The sequence below is a fragment of the Camponotus vicinus genome, unplaced genomic scaffold (genome assembly GCF_025532165.1).
Source record: "Camponotus vicinus isolate PSW18456_S1 unplaced genomic scaffold, iyCamVici1.0 SCAF_7, whole genome shotgun sequence".
Lineage (NCBI taxonomy): Eukaryota > Metazoa > Arthropoda > Insecta > Hymenoptera > Formicidae > Camponotus > Camponotus vicinus.
The window spans coordinates 15,804,832-15,825,298 of NW_028141979.1; the positions used below are offsets into that span (position 1 = coordinate 15,804,832).

The following is a 20,467-nucleotide window of genomic DNA, read 5'->3' on the forward strand; positions in this document are numbered from 1 at the left end:
TGGCAAAACGATGGTTATCAGCACAATTGTTAGATGACACTCACGTATCGGAAGTTGTAATTGAATTGCTTATGGCGTCAATATATTTAATGCCAGAACCTTATAAATTAGCTCAGATGCCGCAAGTGGCATTTCTACGATTTCTAGAAGTTGTTGCAAGATCTCATTGGAATACTGATCCTGTCATCATTAATTTCAATGGTGAAATGACTAAGTTTTGATATATTTCCAATTTTTCATTACTGTAAAAATTTTTGCAAATGAATCATTATAAAATAATTACTTAAATAATTAATTAAATTACTGAAATAATTGATAAATTTTTCTCTTTTTCTTTTTTTACCCGGAAAATTTATTATATATTCTATTTATTATTCTATTATTTATTATATATATTCAGATATATAAAAAGATAAACAGAAATGCAATCTCTTTTATTCCAAATTTATCTATGTGTAATTGCTTTTGAGCTTATTTACATAATATATATATTAATATATTACATTAATTTTTTTTCCAGATGAAATCTCCGCCGTAGAAACATTATTTGATACAACTCGCACTTCGTTACCACCCTTATTCATATCTACCTCTTATGATCAACAGAAATCCTTGCGGACAAGGAGAGCGCCATCTCAGTTGATTTTAAATCGTATGAGTGCACTCGCGAAGGTATCATTAAGATTATTTCACAATCTATTGTTCGATAATATAGATATAAAACCTATATTTCGTCCTTCATTGCAGGAATATGATTGTTTGTTATATCTGAAGTCAAATATGAATCCTAGAAAACTGCAGGCGGTCGATGTATCCAATAATGTGGAAATAATTGATCTGCATCCGTATAAAGCGCATTCACTTAAAAAAATTCCAGTCATAGACTTTGATCCTGTGCAATGTTTTCTGAAAGATCTAAGAGTTAGTATTTGAAATAATTAACAAGCGATTGTATTGTTAAATTGTATGAATGGGTTTATACACGCTTTAAAAACAAAAAAAGAAAAAAAATTATATATTTGTATTATCATGATTGACGCTACTGCTATATCTAAATCATTTTTTGTATTCTACATTTATTTTTCTTTTATTTCTCCAGGATTACAATGATTATGCCTTATTCTTCCATGACACTTATAGTGGTATAGTGATTGGAGTTCTGTTGAAACCCGATGTTTTCGAGCGTGAGGATTTTAAAGTGGCAGATATTGTAGAAAACTCGACAGCAATAGTAAACTTGTTTTAAATATATCGGCATGTGAATAATATTTCTTTCTAACACAATTAATATTGATTTGTAGTTGCTTTAAAAGGAAGAGTCGCGTTACAAATGGGTAGTAACGAATTGCTGATAACAGAGCTGGTTCTCAAGAATGTGTTAACAGTTTTACAATCAGCAGAAATAGTAGCGCTGCTATCAGCACTGATCTTTCAACAACACAGATTCAGAATCTACACTCACACCGAATCTCGCTAATGTACGTATCATCAATTATCTTTTTTTTTAATAATTAATAAAGTTTAAAGAAAATTACATATCAAATAATTAAGAGCATCGGAAAGCTAAAACAATGTTCTTTTTAAATTATAAAATATAAAAGAGTAATTTTCTATTCATTTTGTAATGTTCTTCCATAAAATCTGACATTTTTAAAATATGAGCTAAAGGATAGGATTTCTATTGACATGCGCTTTTAGTATTATAATTATTTTTTTTTACTAGATAAATATATAACCAATAAATGTATCTATTTAATAATATTTAATATTTTTGTGTTAAATACAAAATATTATTTTATAAAATATTCAGTTGAATGTATATAGTTCTTAGTTATACTGTAAGATAAGAGAGATAAAAAAAAATAAATAGAAATCTTCTAATAATATGAAAAGTGCATGTCAATAGAAATCCTATCCTTTAGTTCATATTTTAAAAATGTCAGATTTTATGGAAGAACATTACAAAATGAATAGAAAATTACTCTTTTATATTTTATAATGTAAAAAGAACATTGTTTTAGCTTTCTGATGCTCTTAATTATTTGATATGTAATTTTCTTTAAACTTTATTAATTATTAAAAAAAAAGATAATTGATAAATTACATATTATATTACTATAAATAAACAAAAAATATTATAATTATATTATTATTTATTTATACAATAAATAATATATTATATTATTATAAATAAAAATATATAAAATATAATAATATTATTTATTTATTTATATTTTTTATTTATATTATTTACATTAATTCTCAATTCCGATCACTTCACTTTTGACTTTTTTTGCATAATTTAAGTCCTCGTTTGTTGTGTGTAATTATTCGATAAATTATATGTATGTGAAACGCTAAAAGAAAAGATAATGTATTTAATGTATTTACATTAATTCATCGTTCTATCAATATTCAAGTTTTCTCTTTCTTTTAAAAATAATAATGAAATCTTGAATGTATAAAATTTATTGAGTTATGCGGTAAGCTTCACGAAATGATGTGTTTTGTTATGTGATATGACAGTTTGTGTTATATTGTACGAGGTTAAAAAAAGTGTTGCGCTTTAAAACTTCTGCAAATTTATACAAGAGTAAGTGTGTAGAATATTAAATTAAAATTAATATTTTTTATTGTTAAATTAAAATTAATTTTTATTTCTATTGTTAACTAATAAAAAAATACAAATTAACTTTTATATATTACAACTTATATGTACAACTTTTTTCATTAAATACATTAGATAATTAAATACGTGTAAAAAATTAAATATTAAGAATGTAGCATACAATTTCTATTATAAAATCTTTAATTATAATATTAAATTTCTTCACGCACAGGCAAGAAGCACAATTGCAAAAAAGAAAAAAAGTATATCATGTATACCATATCCGTTCTAATCTGACACACGCCAGTATCAAGAAAGTATATAACGCCTCGATCGATTTCGGTCGATTGCAACTATCAACAATTTTTGCCTTCGTGAGAGCAACCGCATCTCGTTTCATCATACACACGAGTTAAAATCGACGCGACTAAGCTCGACTAGGCTCGACTCATCTTGGCAGCGCGAAGCAAGTATACTAATACAGATGCTCGGCTCAGTAGTAAACACGAAAAATAAAAGAAAAGTTAAATTTTTATCATTATCTTAAGTCCCCCTTGAAACCATACAATTTTTATTTGAAACATTTTTCGTATGTTTTATGTTTTTCAAGATATTTGCTTGCGGAAATTAGAATGGGACACTGCAATGTATACAGGGTGGTGAGTCATTTTAAGTTACCCACCCCAATAACTTTTTTATTTTTGATCGTACAAAAAAATGTTTCAAATAAAAGTTGTTTGACTTAAAGGGGGACAATGATGGCAAAAATTTGACCTTGGATAGTCATTTGAGAGTTACATAAAGGTCACCTTCAATTTCTTAATTATAAATTCCCATTTTTTATCGCATATTCTTGTAACTTATCTCGAGAGCTTTCCAAAACACTATAAGAAAGTATTTTTCTCTCAAATATTTTTTAAGTTATAAAGTTTGAAGTTAATAATTTTTTGACATAAAATATAAAATATCTTGTAAAATATTCAGTTTTTAGTAATCTTACCTTATACTTTTATGCTTGGAATAATAAGACCAATCAATTGGTATAAAGAAAACACATAGTTACTTTTTTAAGAAAAATTACGCAGCTGTATGTTTCAAATTACATATTTTTTTTAAGCAACTATATGTTTTCTTTGCATCAATTGATTAATCCCATTATTCCATGCATAAAAGTATTAAGGTAACATTACTGAAAACTGAATATTTTACAAGATATTTTACAATTTTATGTCAAAAAATTGTTAACTTTAAACTTTATAACTTAAAAAATATTTAAGAGAAAAATACTTTCTTATAGTATTTTGGAAAGCTCTTGAGATAAGCTACAAGAATGTGCATTAAAAAATATGCATTTCCATTTAAGAAATTGAAGGAGACTTTGTAATCTTCAAACGACTGTCTAAAGTCAAACCAATAATTTTATCTTATGTTCCTCTCGAAGTTAAAAAATTTGTATGAAACATTTTTTCGTATCTTTCATACTTTCTAAAATATTTAAATGGATAAATTAAAATAAGCCACCTTGTATATGTATATAAGATGTTTCATTTATCTCTTACACCTTAAATAATTTTTTTATTTTTGATTGTATAACAAAATGTTTCAAATAAAAGTTGTTTGACTTGAAGGGGAACAGAAGATGTCGCTACTAATATTTTTTTAAAAGATGTTTGTTAATTATGTTTATTATGTTTATTTAAATAAAATATGTTTATTTATTTAAATGTTAATTATGTTTATTTAAATAAAATTACTATATTTTTATATATAAATTGATTCTACGTAACATTCTGTGTAAAAAGTTATAAGGGTAAAATGACTAAAAAATGAATAGTTTACGAGATATTTTATATTTTAATTTGACATAATCTTACGTAAATTATGAAATATCTCATAAAATATTCATTTTCCAATCTTATCTTTTAATACTTTTATGCACAAAATAACGAGAGGAATCGATTGGTGCAAAGAAAACACATAGTTGTTTTAAAAAAATATATAATTTATACATAACCATCAACTACATATTTTTTTTTAATAACTATAGATGATTTTTTTACATCAATCGATTTCTCTCATTATTTTGTGTATAAAAGTATTAAGGTGAAATAATAGGAAAATGAATATTTTACGAGATATTGCATAATTTACGTAAAATTATGTCTAAAGTATCTCGTAAACTATTCACTTTTTGGCCATTCTGCTCCTATAACTTTTATACAAAATATTGCTTAAAATTGATTTATATTAAAAAAATATAGTAGTCTCATTTAAAAAAACATAAATAACCTTTAAATCACTTTGAAAAAAAGCCTTTTGAAAAAATGTCAGTAGTGGCGTCTTTTATCCCCTTTCAAATCAAATAATTTTTATTTAAAATATTTTGTTGTACAATTAAAAATAAAATAGTTAATATTTGAAGTGTAAGAGTTAAATAAAATATCCTATATATGTATGTATATATATATATATATATATATATATATATATATATATATGTATATATGTATATTTGTATACAAAGGATGTCCCAAAAGTCTGAAAACAGTCGAATATTTCATAAACTATATACATGTTAGAAAAAATCTTTCAGACATAACTTGTAGGGCTTTAAATGGCACATTATATAGTAATATTAATGTAACCTTGAATAGCACCATTAAGATCACGAAAAAATTGCTTTGAATTTTTTTAATGAAAATCCCCTGTACTTTTATTTGCATATTCTTGTAGCTTATCTCGAGAGCTTTCTAAAAACTATAATAAAATATTTTTCTCTTAAGTATTTTTTGAGTTATAAGATTTGAAGTTTACAGTATTTTGATATAAAATATAAAATATTTAGTTTTTTGTAATCTTACCTTAATACTTTTATGCATAGAATAACGAAACCAATCAAATGATGTAAAGAAAATATAATTGCTTTAAAAAAGAAATTACATAATTTGCAACATATTTTTTTTAATCAATTACACAGCCACACAAAAAAAAAAATTTTCGGGTTCGGGGGTCAGACCATGTTTACTATATGTTTTTGGGGTCGCTGAATCCGAATCTGGGGTCAGAATAACCCCATCGGGCCAGGGTTTCCCATAACCTCAAAAAACCCCTTTTTTGAGCCATATAACGATAAACCCTTCACATATCAAACGAAACCTGTTCATCTCTGGCATTCTGTATTAATACATTTCGTCGCGGATGTTCAGAATAGTTTTTACCAGCGGAATCAAATGTTATAAACCCATAAAACCATTAAACAACGATAGAACCGTCGGCATTAGCGTTACTCGATGTACACCGCGGGAAGGTTGCACGATCGGATACTATAACTCAAAAAGTACTTACTTAAGATAAAAATATACTACTCAAAAAAATTAGGGGAGCACTTTAAAAATTGCAAAATTTGATGATTTTCAAGAAGTCATATCTCTGCTTAGGGAGGTCGTAGGACAATGTTCCTAGGCGCATTTTAATAGGTGAAGCCTCTACTTTAAAGAGAGTAAGGTCGCATTATTCGTTTCATCGAACTATGTTTCGTGTGAGCTCCAAAATCAGATCGTAAAAAAATTCTGAAAATTTCATGACTTTATAGTCGTCCACGGATAAAACAAGGATGGAACCAAAAATGCCACTACATTAGCTTTAAAGTAGGAAGCTTTTCCTTTAAAATGTCGTCAAGAACATTGTTCTATCGTACTTAGGAGCCGAGTTATAACGCGAATGTCGGCGGTATTGCTCAAAATTATGCAAAACGCAAGATTATTTGAAAACGCGATAACTCGGCTCCTAGGTATGATAGAACAATGTTCTTAGCAGCATTTTAAAGGGAAAGCTTCCCACTTTAAAGCTAATGTGGTGATATTTTTGGTTTCATCCCTGCTACAAAGACGACTACAAAGTCATGAAATTTTCAGAATTTTTTCACGATCTGATTTTGGAGTTCACACGAAACATAGTTCGATGAGATGAATAATGCGATCTTACCCTCTTTAAAGTAGAGGCTTCATCCATTAAAATACGCCCAAGAATATTGTTCTACGACCTCCCTAAGCGAAGATATGACTTCTTGAAAATCATCAAATTTTGCAATTTTTAAAGTGTTCCCCTAATTTTTTTGAGTAATGTATTATAGTGTTTTGGAAAGCTCTCAAGATAAGCTACAAAAATATGCAATAAAATGTAGGGGTTTCCATTTAAAAAATTCAAAATAATTTTTTCGTGATCTTGATGGTGCTATTCAAGGTTATATTAATATTACTATGTAATGCGCCATTTAAAGCTCTACAAGTTATGTCTGAAAGATTTTTTTCTAACATGCATAATTTATGAAATATTCAACTGTTTTCAGACTTTTGGAATACTCTATATGTATACAGGATGTTCCATTTTAAAAGTTCCACCCTCATAACTCATCAGGATCAACGTTTGAAGGAACACGACTTGGATAAAAGTTGTAGGGAACAAAGGAGGCTATCTAATAGTGACCTTGGATTCGACATTAAAGGTCATTTTCAAGGTCATTTGAAGGTAACATTTAATTTTTTAAATGGAACTCCCTATTTTTTACTTATTCCTGTAGCTTATGTTGAAAGCTTTCCAAAACACTATAATTTAGTTTTCATTAAGTACTTTCCAAGTTATGAGGCTTGAAATCATTTCTTAATTTTACATAAACCGTAAAATATCTTGTAAAATATTTATTTTTTGATTATCTTACTTTAATACTTTTATGTACAAAATAATGAGAGGAATCAATTGGTGTAAAGAAAATACACAGTTGTTACGAAGAAAAAATATGTAATTGTTAATTGCAAATTACATATTTTTTCTTCGAAACAACTGTGTGTTTTCTTTACACCAATTGATTCCTCTCATTATTTTGTACATAAAAGTATTAAGGTAAGAATCGAAAAATGAATATTTTACTAGATATTTTATGGTTTATGTAAAATTTAGAAATTATTTCAAGTCTCATAACTCAAAAAGCACTCAATGAAGAAATACTTTATTATAGTGTTTTGGAAAGCTCTCAAGATAAGCTACAGGAATAAGTAAGAAAAAATAGGGGGTTCCATTTAAAAAATTGAAGGTGACCTTCAAATGACCTTGAAAATGACCTTTAATGTCGAATCCAAGGTCACAATTAGATAGCCCCCTTTGTTCCCTACAACTTTTATCCGAGTCGTTTTCCTTCAAACGTTGGTCCTGAAAAGTTATGAGGGTGGAACTTTTAAAATGGGACACCCTGTATATGTATGTATACATACACATATATATATCAGGGTGTCTCCTGCGTCGAGGTCAATCGCTCAGGAGATGAATGGGAATCTAAAAACAAGAAGCGTCGTCTACAATAGGTGGAATAAGCTTGACGTAAGAAGTAAGAGTAAGCGTAAGATATAAAAATAATGCATTTCGCCCTTACTTCAGTTCTCTTAAACCGAAAATAGTTCTCTTACTCTTAAGAGAACTATTTCCGATTTAAGAGAGCTGGAATAAGGGCGTAAGCGAAATGAATTATTTTTATTTCTTACGCCTATTCTTATTTCTTACACCAAGCTTACTCTACTTATTATAGACGATGCTAGAAAGATAGTTGATATTGTTAAATATAGATCCAGAAATGTGTTGTTTTCGAGTTATTGCCATTCTTACGTTGAAATTTGAAATTGCTTTGTTTTCGAATTTTTTTTATCAAAATTGAAATAAAAGATAGTTTTTATGTTTTATAACATATAATTAATTTAATTATGTGTTATGAAATTCATTAAAACCATCTCTTGTTTTAATTTTGACAAAATAAGATTGAAACATTTTTTAATACATTATGTTCAATACTCATAATGGAGATTATAAATTTCCAATGAAATTTATCTAATATCTATATATTTAAACATATAAATATTTACTTATTGCAGTTTAAAGAGAAAGAAAAAGAGAGAGAGAAGAAAGAGAGAGAGAGAGAGAGAGAAAGAACAAAAGAAAGTGAAAAAAAAAGAAAAGTAAAAAAAAAAGAAAAAAGTAGAGACACAAAAAGGTTTGTATATATTTTTTAAAATTATTTTAATATATCCAATTGTCTTTTTACATGATTTTTATATTTTTTTTAAGTAATTCTTTTTACACGATTTTTTTAAATAATTAGATTTTTTAAATTATTTTATAATTTTTTATGTATATATACAAATCTTATAATATTGTAAAAGTAGAAAAAAATTAAATTATTTACATAATTATTAATATTTAATATTTTCTTTTTCAGAGATCCAACGGAATAAGTTAAAAGTAGAAAATAAGCTAATCATAATATTGAATTGAATTTTATTTTTATTTATTTAATTATTTAATTAAAATTGGCTTTAACTTGAATTAAAATTAATTTTGATTTAATTTGAAATTGACCTTAATTTGAATTGAAATTGGCTTTGACTTGAATTAAAATTGGATTTGACTTGGATTGAAATTGGCTTTGATTTGATTTAAAATTGGCTTTGACTTGATTTGAAATTGGCTTTTACTCGATTTGAAATTGGCTTTGACTTGATTTGAAATTGGATTCGATTTGATTTGAAATTGGCTTTGGCTTGATTTGAAATTAGCTTTAGCTTGATTTGAAATTGGTTTTGACTTGATTTGAAATTGGCTTTGACTTGATTTAAAATTGACTTTGACTTAATTTGAAATTGGCTTTGATTTAATTTAAAATTGGCTTTAATTTGGATTATTAAATTGAAATTGATTTTGACTTAAATTGTTGAAATAAATTTAAAATTAATTTTTATAAAATTATTGTATTCAATTATTTTTGATTTTTAAATTAATGTCAAGTTGAAATATAATTAAACTAATTTGATAATAATTATATAAACGAAATTAATATTAAATTAAATTATTATTAAATTAAATTATTATATTAATGTATATTTATATTGTGATATTAAATTGAAATTTTAATTATTTTAATTATACTTTTATTATTTAATTATTTGATTATTTCATTATCTTATTATTTATTACTTATAAGTTGAATTTTATGTACAAAAAATTAAATAAAAGATTTATTATCATTTTTATTTGAAATTTATATATATTCTATTATATTTTATTATATTATTAATTTGAATTGATATTATCTAAATAATAATTATGCCTCGAAGAAAGATAGTTCGATCTGTTGAAGAAGAAGAGAAATATCAACGTAACAAACGAGAAAGAAAGGCAAAATGTCAAGCTGAAAGACGAGAAGCAAAGCGAAAAACGCTTATGAAAAATTCTCAATCTTTGTCAAATGATGAAATTTGCTCAAATATAACACAAACTTCTGTAAATTTTTCAAAAAATATAGTAGTAGATTCTCAAACTTCTACTTTACTTACAGAAGTAATATATTCAGCAAATGAAACAGTTACTACTGCGTCACAAGCAATTAATACATCAATCATTACAAATGTTCCTATGATAAAAAATAATAATGAAGTTAGTATAATAAATAATAACATAAAGTTATTTAACATTAACGATGATATTAATATAATTAGAAATGTTCATAACTTAAATATAGAAACTCCAATAAATAGCAATACTATTTGTTCAATACCTAACACATCAAATAGATTAATAAACTTAGATGATAATAGGATTGCAAATTATATTAATTTACAGGAAATAACATCACAAAATGATATAATAAATGATAATAATAAAAGTAAACAAATAAGATGGTACGAAAAAAATCGAGCTTTAAAAAAAGGATATACGGATATTAATCATCACATTATTCAATTAGAAAATATTGTAGAACATTATATAGGAGAAATGAATTTATATTGCGAACATTGTGGTGCGAAACATTTTAATTCTGAAAAAGTAGTTAATAAAGAAAGCTCATTTAACGATTGTTGTAGCCATGGGACTATTGAATTAAATCCTTTACCTCAACCTCCGTATGAACTTTATAAATTATTTACTGGAAATCATCCAAAATCAAATCATTTTTATAATCGTATTCGTGGTTACAATAATACATTTTCATTCGCATCGTTTAATGCAAATATAGCAGATTTTAGTGCAAAGATATGGACCTTATTGTTTTAAAATTCAAGGACAAATCTATTATCAAATTAATACCACGTTATATCCGGCACCTAACGAAATACCAAGTTATGGACAACTCTTTATTGTGGATAGTAATGAAGCAACAGAGTGTCGATTACATCAAAATTCGAATCTTGATCAAGAAATTTTATATTCAATAGATAATATAATGCGTACAAATAACATTTTTTGCACAATCTTATCGAATGATGCACGAAGAAATTCAAATGCAACAGCAAACATCTGATAACAATATACGTGAATTACAATTAGGATTTTTAACTAAAAAAGGCATCGATCGTGGCCGATACAATGTACATAAGATAAATGAAGTTGCAGCAGTTTTTTCTACTACAGCAGATGGTGAAATTCCTGAAACCTATGTAACAATTTATAATAAAAATACTAAAACATTAAAACAAGTCAGTACGATGGATCCAAATGTAGAACCATGGATTTATCCATTGTATTACCCATACGGTAATCAAGGTTGGCATGATAATTTACAACGTAAGAATAGTAATAAACGAGTAAGTAGAGCTGCATACGTAAAATATCGAATAGCTATACGTGATAATTTTAATATTTTCATTATGGGAAGACGATTATTTCAACAATGGCTTGTAGATAGTTATATAAAAATTGAAAAAGACCGAATTAATTATTGTAAACAGAATCAAAAACAATTGCGAGCTGAGACTTATCAAAGATTAATTGATTATTTAGCAAACACCGCCAATAATAACGATGCTCACATTGGAAAAATGATTATACTTCCATCGACATTTGTGGGTTCACCGCGTAATATGTTGCAACATTATCAAGATGCGATGGCTATTGTTCGGAAATATGGAAAACCAGATATCTTTGTTACTATGACTTGTAATCCAAATTGGCGCGAAATTAAAGAAAATTTACTTCCAAATCAACAACCTGCAGATAGGCCAGATATATGTGCTCGAGTATTTAATATAAAAAAAAATTATTTAATCGATGTTATCGTTAGACAAAAATTTTTTGGTGAAGTTTTAGCATACGTTTATATAATAGAATTTCAAAAACGTGGATTACCACATATACATTTATTGATTACATTAAAATAGAATTGTAAAATATCAAATTCTGAAATAGTTGATAAATTTATTTCTGCAGAAATTCCTGATCCTAATGAAAATGAAAGTTTACATAATGTTGTAATGAAACATATGATTCATGGGCCATGTGGAAATTGGTGTTTAATAAATGATAAATGTTCAAAACATTTTCCAAAACCATTTCGACCTGAAACAACTATGGATGAAGATGGTTATCCACAATATCGTCGAAGAAATAATGGATTGCTGTACGAAAGACCTAGACGATATGTTGTTGATAATAGATATGTTGTTCCATATAATCCAATACTCTTACTTTTATTTAATAGTCATATTAATGTTGAAATAGTTTCGAGTACAAAATCTGTAAAATATTTATATAAATATATTTATAAGGGTCACGATGCTGCGTCTATAATTATTGGAGAAAATATAGATAAAACAATAATATATGATGAAATTCAAGATTTTATCGAAGCTCGATATGTTGGACCCGTAGAAGCGTGTTGGCGCATTTTAAGTAAACCTTTACAAGAAAAAAGTCACGCTATATTTCGTTTACCAGTTCATTTACCAAACGAACATAATGTTATAATCGATGATAATATTAATAATGATGCGATAAGATTTGCTGTAGAACGAGTAACAATTATTGGATTATTTTCAGTTAAATGCTCGAGATGAGGAAGCAAAACAATATTTATACAGTGATATTCCATCTCATTATGTATTTAAAAAAATTACAATTAACGGCAGAACTATTAATCGCTGAGAGAAACGTCAAAGATATTTTAATTGTATTGGTCGTATGTATTCCGTTAGCCCATCTCAAATAGAATTGTTTCATTTACGTATACTTTTACTACATGTTAAAGGAGCTACAAGTTTTCAACAATTAAGAACAGTTAATAACGAGATACATCAAACTTTTACTGCTGCATGTTTAGCATTAGGACTCATAGAAGATGATGAAGAATGGTATCGCGCAATGAATGAAGCAAAAATTTGGATGATGCCAAGACGACTTCGTAATTTATTCGTACGAATTTTTATTCATTGTCAACCAGTTCATCCGAAAAAGTTATGGGATGAGTTTAAAAAAGATATGTCAGAAGATTATATAAGACGATTTGGACCTATAATAGGAATAAAGAAGGTTTATAATTATATTATTAATTTACTTCAAAAAGAAGGATCAAATATTGCTAATTTTCTTGAAATTGAACAAGAGATAGAAGAACAAGAAATAAACGACGAAGAACAAATTGAAGAAGATATATCGATAGGTATGCGACAATATGAACAATTAAATATAGAACAAAAAGAAATTGTTGATACTATTTTAATAGCAACAAGTAACAATAGTAATAACTGTTTTTATATTGATGGTCCAGGTGGATCTGGTAAAACTTTCATTTATACAACCTTGTATTATCTACTTAAAAGTAGAGGAAAAATAATTAATACGATGGCATTTACTGGTATTGCTGCAACATTACTTCCAAATGGGAAAACAATACATAAAGTTTTTGGATTACCTGTACCTCTTTTCGCTGATTCTACATCAAACATTAAAGTTCAATCTAAAGAGGCTGAAAATTTAAAACTTGTAGATATTTTTATTATAGACGAAGCTCCTATGGCACCACGCTATGTATTAGAAATAATGGATCGAACATTACGTGATATAATGCAAAATGATTTATATTTTGGTGGTAAAATCGTTCTTCTTGGTGGAGATTTTAGACAATTATTACCTGTAAAAGAAAGAGCTACGCGTTGTGAAATTATAAATTTATCGATAAAATTTAGTATTCTATGGAAGCAATTTAAAATATTTTCATTGACACAAAATATGAGAACTTTACCACAGGAAAAAGAATTTGCACAATTTTTACTAAATTTAGGTAATGGTTCTTTAAATGATCATTCAGATAATATTCATATTCCAGAAAAATGTATAGCAAACGCAAATTTGGATATGGTTAAAGACATGTACGGAGACATTATAAAACATAAACAATATAAAACTATGGCTAATTACATTATATTATCTGCAAGAAATGTCGATGTTAATGAAATAAATGAAAAAGTAGTAAATTTGTTGGATGAAACGTCGGAAAGAGTTTATACAAGTATAGATACTCTTGAAACGACTGGAGATAATCAAGATATATATGAAACAATTCCGATAGAATATCTCAACTCTTTAAATCCAATGTGTCTTCCACCTTATCAATTATGCTTAAGAAAATATACTATTGTCATGCTTATTAGAAATCTTAGTATCAGCGAAGGTTTATGCAATGGTACAAGATTATTGATTTTAGATTTAAGTAATAACTTATTACGCTGTGAAATTTTAACAGGTAATAAGATTGGAGAAATAGTTTTTCTTAATCGTATCACTTTATATTGCGAAAATGTATATCCATTTACTTTTAAAAGAAGACAATTTCCAGTGAAATTGGCATATGCTATGACAATAAATAAATCACAAGGACAAACTTTCGAAAAAATTGCAATAGATCTTCGAAAAAATATTTTCAATCATGGACAACTGTATGTAGCATTTTCACGAGTTCGTTCTTGGGATTCATTAAAAGTTTATTTAAAGGATGATAATTTGTCCAGAAAAATAAAAAACTATGTTTATAAAGAAATATTTGATTAGTAAAACATAACAAACGAAAAAGTGATATATAATTATGTTATAATAATGTCAAAGATAAGAAAGTAAATAAAAATTAAAAGAATTTTTGTTTTAAATATTTGTATGTGTAATTTAATTAAAAAATAATAATTATCGTTTTATAACATTTTAATTGCATTTAGAATAAAAATTAAAAAATAAAAAACAAATAAAAAATTTTAATATTAATTTTAATTTTTTTAAATTAACGAATGAAACTTATATTTTAATTGAATTTTAAAATTAATAAAATTTATTTAAAATTAATTTATGAATTCATTTAATTTATAATAATTAAAATAAATCATCATTAATTATTAATTACTTATTAATCATTTGATTATATTTAATTTTTTATATAATTTAAGTAATGACCAAAAATGGCGCGCGCGTTAGCGCGCGCTGCGTGCTAGTCCCTTTCTAAAAAAGGCATGTTATATCGATAGTCGAAAGTCTCGAAGTGATTGTTGCCTCTTTTCCGTGATGCTGATTGGTTATCTCGATGCGCGTTGTCGAGTCGCAATCGACTCGCGCTGTTCAATTAATTGTATTATATATTTGACAGTTCTTGGTTAAGAATCTTGGTTAAGAAAAAGTTATAAGAAGACTCGTGAACGTACAGGTAAGTTGTGTAATTTATAAATGTTTCATTTAAATGAAGAAGAAGAGACGAATATATATAAATGTTGCATGTAATTAATATATATATGCTTTATTTAAAGTTGAATAAATAACGAATGAAAGAGAAGAAGAGAAGAAAAAAGAATTTTATTTAAAGTTAAAGCAGAAAAATAGACGAGAGAGAGAGAGAGAGAGAGAGAGAGAGAGAGAGAGAGAGAGAGAGAGAGAGAGGAGGAAGAAAGGAAAAGAAATATAATATCAGGTAATAATAAAGTGTGTTTAATTTTATTATTAATATACTATTGTATTAAGAAATCATGTTTAAAGGTTCGACTCATTAAATTATATATTATAAAAAATTTTAGAAAGACTAGCATTTTAAAATTAACATTTTCTTTGCAGTCATGCTTAAAAAATTTACGTTTTAAAATGTTTCATTTAAATGAATAAGAGACGAATAGACGAAATAGGCTATTTTGATATTTTTATTTATGCATAAAATAATGAAAGGATATATATACACGTATATATATAATGCATGTAATTTATATATAAATAATGTATGTAATTAATATGCTTTATTTTAGTTTGAAGAAAAGACGAAAAAAATAGAAGAAGAGAAGAAAAAAGGATTTTATTTAAAGTTAAAGCAGAAAAATAGACGAGATAGAGAGAGAGGGGGGGGGAGGAGGAGGAGGAAAAAGAAAGGAGAAGAAATATAATATCAGGTAATAATAAAGTTTTTAATTTTATTAATATATTATTATGTTTAGAAAACATATATTTAAAATATTTTGATTCAGTAAATTATATACTATAAAAGATTCTAATTTTAGAGGATAATTTAGAAAGACTAGCATTTTAAAGTTCTCATTTTCTTTGTAGCCATGTTTCAAAAACTTACGTTTTAAAAAAGAACAGTGATTTAAAGTGTTAAAAAAAATATACACTTATATTATATATTGTTAATTTCTGAAGAATTTGTTTAAACTAATTGTTATAACTAATAACTTTTCAATGTTTTTTTTTGTAAAAAATTTATTACGAAAAAAATCCTGTAATTCTTTTTCTCTTATTACTTTTGGATTTTCCGAAGACGTTAAGCGTTATAGATTAAGCATGACTGCAAAGAAAATATGAATTCTAAAATGTTATATTTTTAAATGTTATATTTTCTAAAATTTGAATTTTATATCATATTATTTAGAGAGTCAGAACTTCAGAATGTTTATTTTCTTTACTACGAATATATTAAAAATTTATATTTTATGTTTTATAATGTTAATTATTTTATGTTTTATAATATATATATATATATATATATATATATATATATATATATATATATATATTGTTACGCCCGGGGCGGGGACTTCGATATCTATCGAAGTCCCCGCCCCGGTCGCGCGGTAAAGAGATCGGCCGCTCGCGGACGCGCTAAATAAACAAGCACTTAAGGAAACTAATGAACTTTAATGCACTGCACAATTACAACACAAACGGTAACTCAGAACGTAAATACACAATAATAATAACACGGATCGACTCGTAAGAGAAACGCGTCGACACAGCCTGGCTCCAGACTAAAATGACAGCCGCCGCTGTCAACAACCTCTTGACAACGGACTTCTTCTCGTTCCACGACGGACTCGACCGCGACCCGAACCAGGGACGTAACACTTGCTCCCCTCTCGAAAGATTGTCGTCCCGACAATCACGTTGTGGTAAGTCTTCAAAGGAATCTCGTCGTATTTCAGCTCCCGACGTGTCTCCATGTTCTCCCTGAACTGCTGTTGCAGGTTACCGAACCACACGTCTTCTTGGGATCAAACGACTTCGCAGATTCCAACGACTTCACTGATTTTCTCCTTAGAGAAAAATCTTCAGGCAAGAGGGGGGTATCTTCCCGTGGACCCTCCGTTCTCCCAAGAGAACTCCTCAGGCCCCTGCCTCGGCATTCGCCCGAAGACCCACGGGAAAACCACGGGTCAAAAACCGTGGGTGAGGCAGCTTAGATCCCTTTCGGTTCCGCTCTAACTTCAGTTTCTTCAACTTTCACTTTTATTTCACCTTCTTTGTCGAGCTTCTGAAAGAATTTAAAAAAAAAGAGCAGAAAACTTAGCTTTTCTAAAATTAATTCTTATTAAATAGCGGGCTCCCGAAAACTCCTCCCAAAACTTTGTTCGTGAAAAGGGGCCAACCTATCGGAATGAATCACCTTACATCTGTGTCTATTCGACTTCCTTATTCCGAAGACAACATCACTAAGCTTTCTAACTATTTCATAAGGTCCCTCCCAATTACTTTGCAATTTAGGAGATTTTGCCCTTACCCTACGAGGATTATAGAACCAAACCTTTTGACCAATATTAAAATTAACTTTCCTAGCCCTTTGATCATAACGAATTTTGGAACGAAGAGATTGAAGATTCAGATGCCGCCTAGCTTCACTATGTACGTCATTTAATCTCTTCTTCAGTCTTTGAACGTAGCCTTCAGAAGAATCTTCCTCCCCTCTCTCTGGAGGGCTTCCCCGTAATAAATCCAAAGGCAACCGTAAATCGCGTGCGAAACAAAGTTCCGCAGGAGAGGCCCCCGTCGCCTCATGTTTGGAAGAACGATAAGCTAACAAATACATGGGAACCCAATTATCCCAGTCCTTCTGATCCTCCGCAACAAATTTAGCCAAATAATTCAAAATTGTTTGATGATGACGCTCGATCTGACCATCTGATTGTGGATGCAAAGCAGTCGTCCTAGTTTTCTTAATTCCCAAAAGGTGCATTATTCCCTGAAAAATATTCGATTCGAAATTTTTCCCTTGATCTGTGTGGCCTTCTAAGGGGACTCCGTGGCGGGAAATAAACTGCTTCACAAAAACATCCGCTATTGTAGAAGCTCTAATATTCTTCAAAGGGAAGGCTTCAACCCATTTAGTGAAACAATCGATGACCAGTAGTAAATAGCGATTTCCTGCTGCAGTCATCGGAAGAGGGCCCAGTATATCCATCTGAACTCTCTCGAAAGGAGAACCCGAATCGTAAACTTGCAAAGGAGATCTCCCCTTACCCGATGGGCCTTTCCACGCAGACTCTGCAGGAACGACACCAATCTTCCACATCATTCTTACAAGTAGCCCAATAAAACCGTCTACGGATTTTCCCCAATGTTTTGTTCACTCCAAAATGGCCTCCAGAAACGGAATCATGAGCCTCCTCCATAATCTGTTTGATGAAATTCCTGGGAACGACTATCTGAAAAATCTCAGATTTGAAATTCGGAGACTCCCATTTCTTGAATAAGATTCCCTCCCTTAAAATTAACGCATCCCAATAAGTCCAATAAATTTTCGCAGAAACGTCATGTTTTACCTCCTGCCAACTGGGGCGTACCCTAAGTTCTTTTCCTCGCAAAAACAAAACAATGGTAGGATCCCCTTCTTGCCTTCTCCGCCACTCCTCAAGATCCTCGCCTCCCAAAATTATTCGAGCAAAAGAACTTTCCTTCAATTCCACCTTCGCGCAATACGAACAACCGAATACAGAACAAGGGCGCCTTGACAATCCATCAGCATTCTGGTGAAGATGACCCTTACGATGGACTATCTCAAACTCGTATTGCTGTAATCTTTCCAACCACCGAGCTAGTTGCCCTTCCAAATCTCTGAAAGACATCAACCATTTAAGGGAAATATGATCCGTCCGAATCTTGAACTTTCTCCCATACAAATAATGGTGGAAAGATTTTAAAGAGGCCACAATAGCCAACAATTCTCGTCGTGTAATACAATAATTCCTTTCAGCTTTATTTAACACTCGACTATAGTAAGCAATAACCTTTTCTGCGCCGTCTTGGACTTGTGACAGGACCGCCCCTACACCGTGATTGGAAGCATCCGTATCTAAGATAAATTGTCCTTGCTCCTTGGGAAAGGATAAGATCGGTGAAGAAATCAACTTCTGCTTCAATTCTTGAAATGCTTTTTGGCAAGAAGAAGACCATTCGAATTTTACCTGATGCTCCGTAAGGGAAAACAAAGGTTTAGCCATTAACGAGAAACCTTTAATAAACTTCCTGTAATAGGAACAAAACCCAAGAAAACTACGAAGCTGCTTCCTATTCTGAGGAATCGGCCAATCCTTTACAGCGGAGATTTTCTCAGGATCCGTGGAAATTCCTTGCTCAGAGACGATATGTCCCAAATATTTCACTTCCCTTCCAAACAGAGAACATTTTTGGGGATTAATTTTCAAATTTGCCGAACGCAAGCGAAGAAAAACCTTTCTAAGATTAGACATCTCCTCTTCAAATGTCCTGCCAAAAACAATAACATCATCTAGATAAACCAAACAAACTTTCGATAGGAGATCTCGTAAAACTTTCTCCATCAGCCGCTCAAAAGTTGCTGGAGCATTGCAAAGGCCGAAAGGCATGACCCTAAACTGCCACAACCCATTACCTATAGAAAAAGCCGTCTTTTCCTTGTCCTCCGGGCTTACCTTCGTTTGCCAATACCCATTCTTTAAATCAAGAGTGGAGAACCAAGAATTCCCTGATAATTGATCTAGAATATCTTCAATACGAGGCAAAGGATATGAGTCTTTTACCGTAACCGCATTCAACTTCCTGTAATCTACGCAGAATCTAAGCGAGCCATCCTTCTTTCTCACCAAGACTACAGGGGACACCCATGGGCTCCGAGATTCTTCAATGACTCCCCGTTGCCTCATCTCTTGGATGATACGCTCGACCTCCTCCCTAAGGTGTAACGGGATTCTTCGAGGAGCCTGCTTTATAGGTTCCGAATCTCCCACGTTAATCGAATGCTCCAAGATCTCACAATTCCCTGCGATTAAATTTTCTGAGAACACATCCTGAAACTCCACTAGGAAATCGGCGAAAATATCTTTCTGAAAACAAGACAGATTTTTAGAGTTTTCTTCGAAAAACATTTGCAGAGAAAGGGGGACTTTTCCTTCCGAAATTCGGAAACAAGGAAATTCCATTTCATCCCTTTTCTGGGGTTTCCCGAATTCTGACTCGATGACCCTATCTAGTCCCAACTTCTCAAGAAAATCCGACCCTAATATACATTCGTCAGAAATGTTTGCCACCAACATCGGGATTTCCAAACGATACTTCCCTAATTCGATCTCAACGATAACCTTATATTTGACTGGAATGGTCTCTCCAGTCGGATATTTAAGGAAACAATTTTTGACCTCAAAACGACGCTTCGGCCCCTTAATCATTCTCTCACTTGCAACAGAAACGTCGGAGCCCGTGTCTATTTTAAATAAGCAATTCTTCCAATCAAGAAAACCTTTGTAAACAAAAGAGCTTTTCTTAGGTCTACTT

The 20,467-nt window shown here is 29.4% G+C and overlaps 3 protein-coding genes and 1 long non-coding RNA gene across 5 annotated transcripts; all 4 read left to right on the top strand.

Annotated features, from left to right (window-relative positions):
* Window positions 1-32: 32 nt before the first annotated feature.
* On the top strand, window positions 33-9,571 carry LOC145974368 (nucleolar protein 6-like). Of its 2 annotated transcripts, XM_083104161.1 has the most exons (8): window positions 33-201; window positions 521-672; window positions 748-921; window positions 1,100-1,231; window positions 1,302-1,478; window positions 2,841-3,074; window positions 8,527-8,645; window positions 8,871-9,571. In XM_083104161.1, the coding sequence occupies exons 1-5, from the start codon at window positions 72-74 to the stop codon at window positions 1,308-1,310; spliced, it is 597 nt and encodes a 198-aa protein (XP_082960287.1). In that variant the 5' UTR covers window positions 33-71; the 3' UTR covers window positions 1,311-1,478; window positions 2,841-3,074; window positions 8,527-8,645; window positions 8,871-9,571. The 2 variants fall into 2 exon arrangements, with proteins under 2 accessions (XP_082960287.1, XP_082960286.1); XM_083104160.1 differs by lacking the exons at window positions 1,302-1,478; window positions 2,841-3,074; window positions 8,527-8,645; window positions 8,871-9,571 and having other exon boundaries at window positions 1,100-1,269.
* A 156-nt stretch (window positions 9,572-9,727) lies between these two features.
* On the top strand, window positions 9,728-10,511 carry LOC145974499 (uncharacterized). The gene is made up of 2 exons (XR_014439705.1): window positions 9,728-10,084; window positions 10,271-10,511. It is a non-coding gene; the product is annotated as an uncharacterized LOC145974499 (long non-coding RNA).
* Window positions 10,512-10,901: 390 nt separating this feature from the next.
* Window positions 10,902-11,728, top strand: LOC145974498 (uncharacterized). Its single transcript, XM_083104362.1, has 2 exons — window positions 10,902-11,232; window positions 11,429-11,728. The coding sequence occupies exons 1-2, from the start codon at window positions 10,909-10,911 to the stop codon at window positions 11,468-11,470; spliced, it is 366 nt and encodes a 121-aa protein (XP_082960488.1). The 5' UTR covers window positions 10,902-10,908; the 3' UTR covers window positions 11,471-11,728.
* LOC145974224 (uncharacterized) lies at window positions 11,533-14,186 on the top strand. The gene is made up of 5 exons (XM_083104031.1): window positions 11,533-11,722; window positions 11,855-12,151; window positions 12,672-12,952; window positions 13,028-13,555; window positions 14,166-14,186. Exons 1-5 carry the CDS (start codon window positions 11,533-11,535, stop codon window positions 14,184-14,186), a joined length of 1,317 nt encoding a protein of 438 aa, XP_082960157.1.
* The last annotated feature ends 6,281 nt before the right edge of the window (window positions 14,187-20,467 follow it).

Excerpts from the sequence above, each read along its gene's own strand:
- LOC145974498 (XM_083104362.1), top strand. The coding sequence starts at position 10,909 with ATGATGCACGAAGAAATTCAAATGCAACAGCAAACATCTGATAACAAT. Across the intron at positions 11,233-11,428 it reads GTAAGAATAGTAATAAACGA|CAAACACCGCCAATAATAAC; the intron begins GTAAGTAGAGCT and ends TTGATTATTTAG.
- LOC145974224 (XM_083104031.1), top strand. The coding sequence starts at position 11,533 with ATGGCTATTGTTCGGAAATATGGAAAACCAGATATCTTTGTTACTATG. Across the intron at positions 11,723-11,854 it reads CGTTAGACAAAAATTTTTTG|AAATTCCTGATCCTAATGAA; the intron begins GTGAAGTTTTAG and ends TTATTTCTGCAG. Across the intron at positions 12,953-13,027 it reads CTATAATAGGAATAAAGAAG|ATAGAAGAACAAGAAATAAA; the intron begins GTTTATAATTAT and ends ATTGAACAAGAG.
- LOC145974368 (XM_083104160.1), top strand. The coding sequence starts at position 72 with ATGGCGTCAATATATTTAATGCCAGAACCTTATAAATTAGCTCAGATG. Across the intron at positions 202-520 it reads TGTCATCATTAATTTCAATG|ATGAAATCTCCGCCGTAGAA; the intron begins GTGAAATGACTA and ends TTTTTTTTCCAG. Across the intron at positions 673-747 it reads GTATGAGTGCACTCGCGAAG|GAATATGATTGTTTGTTATA; the intron begins GTATCATTAAGA and ends CCTTCATTGCAG.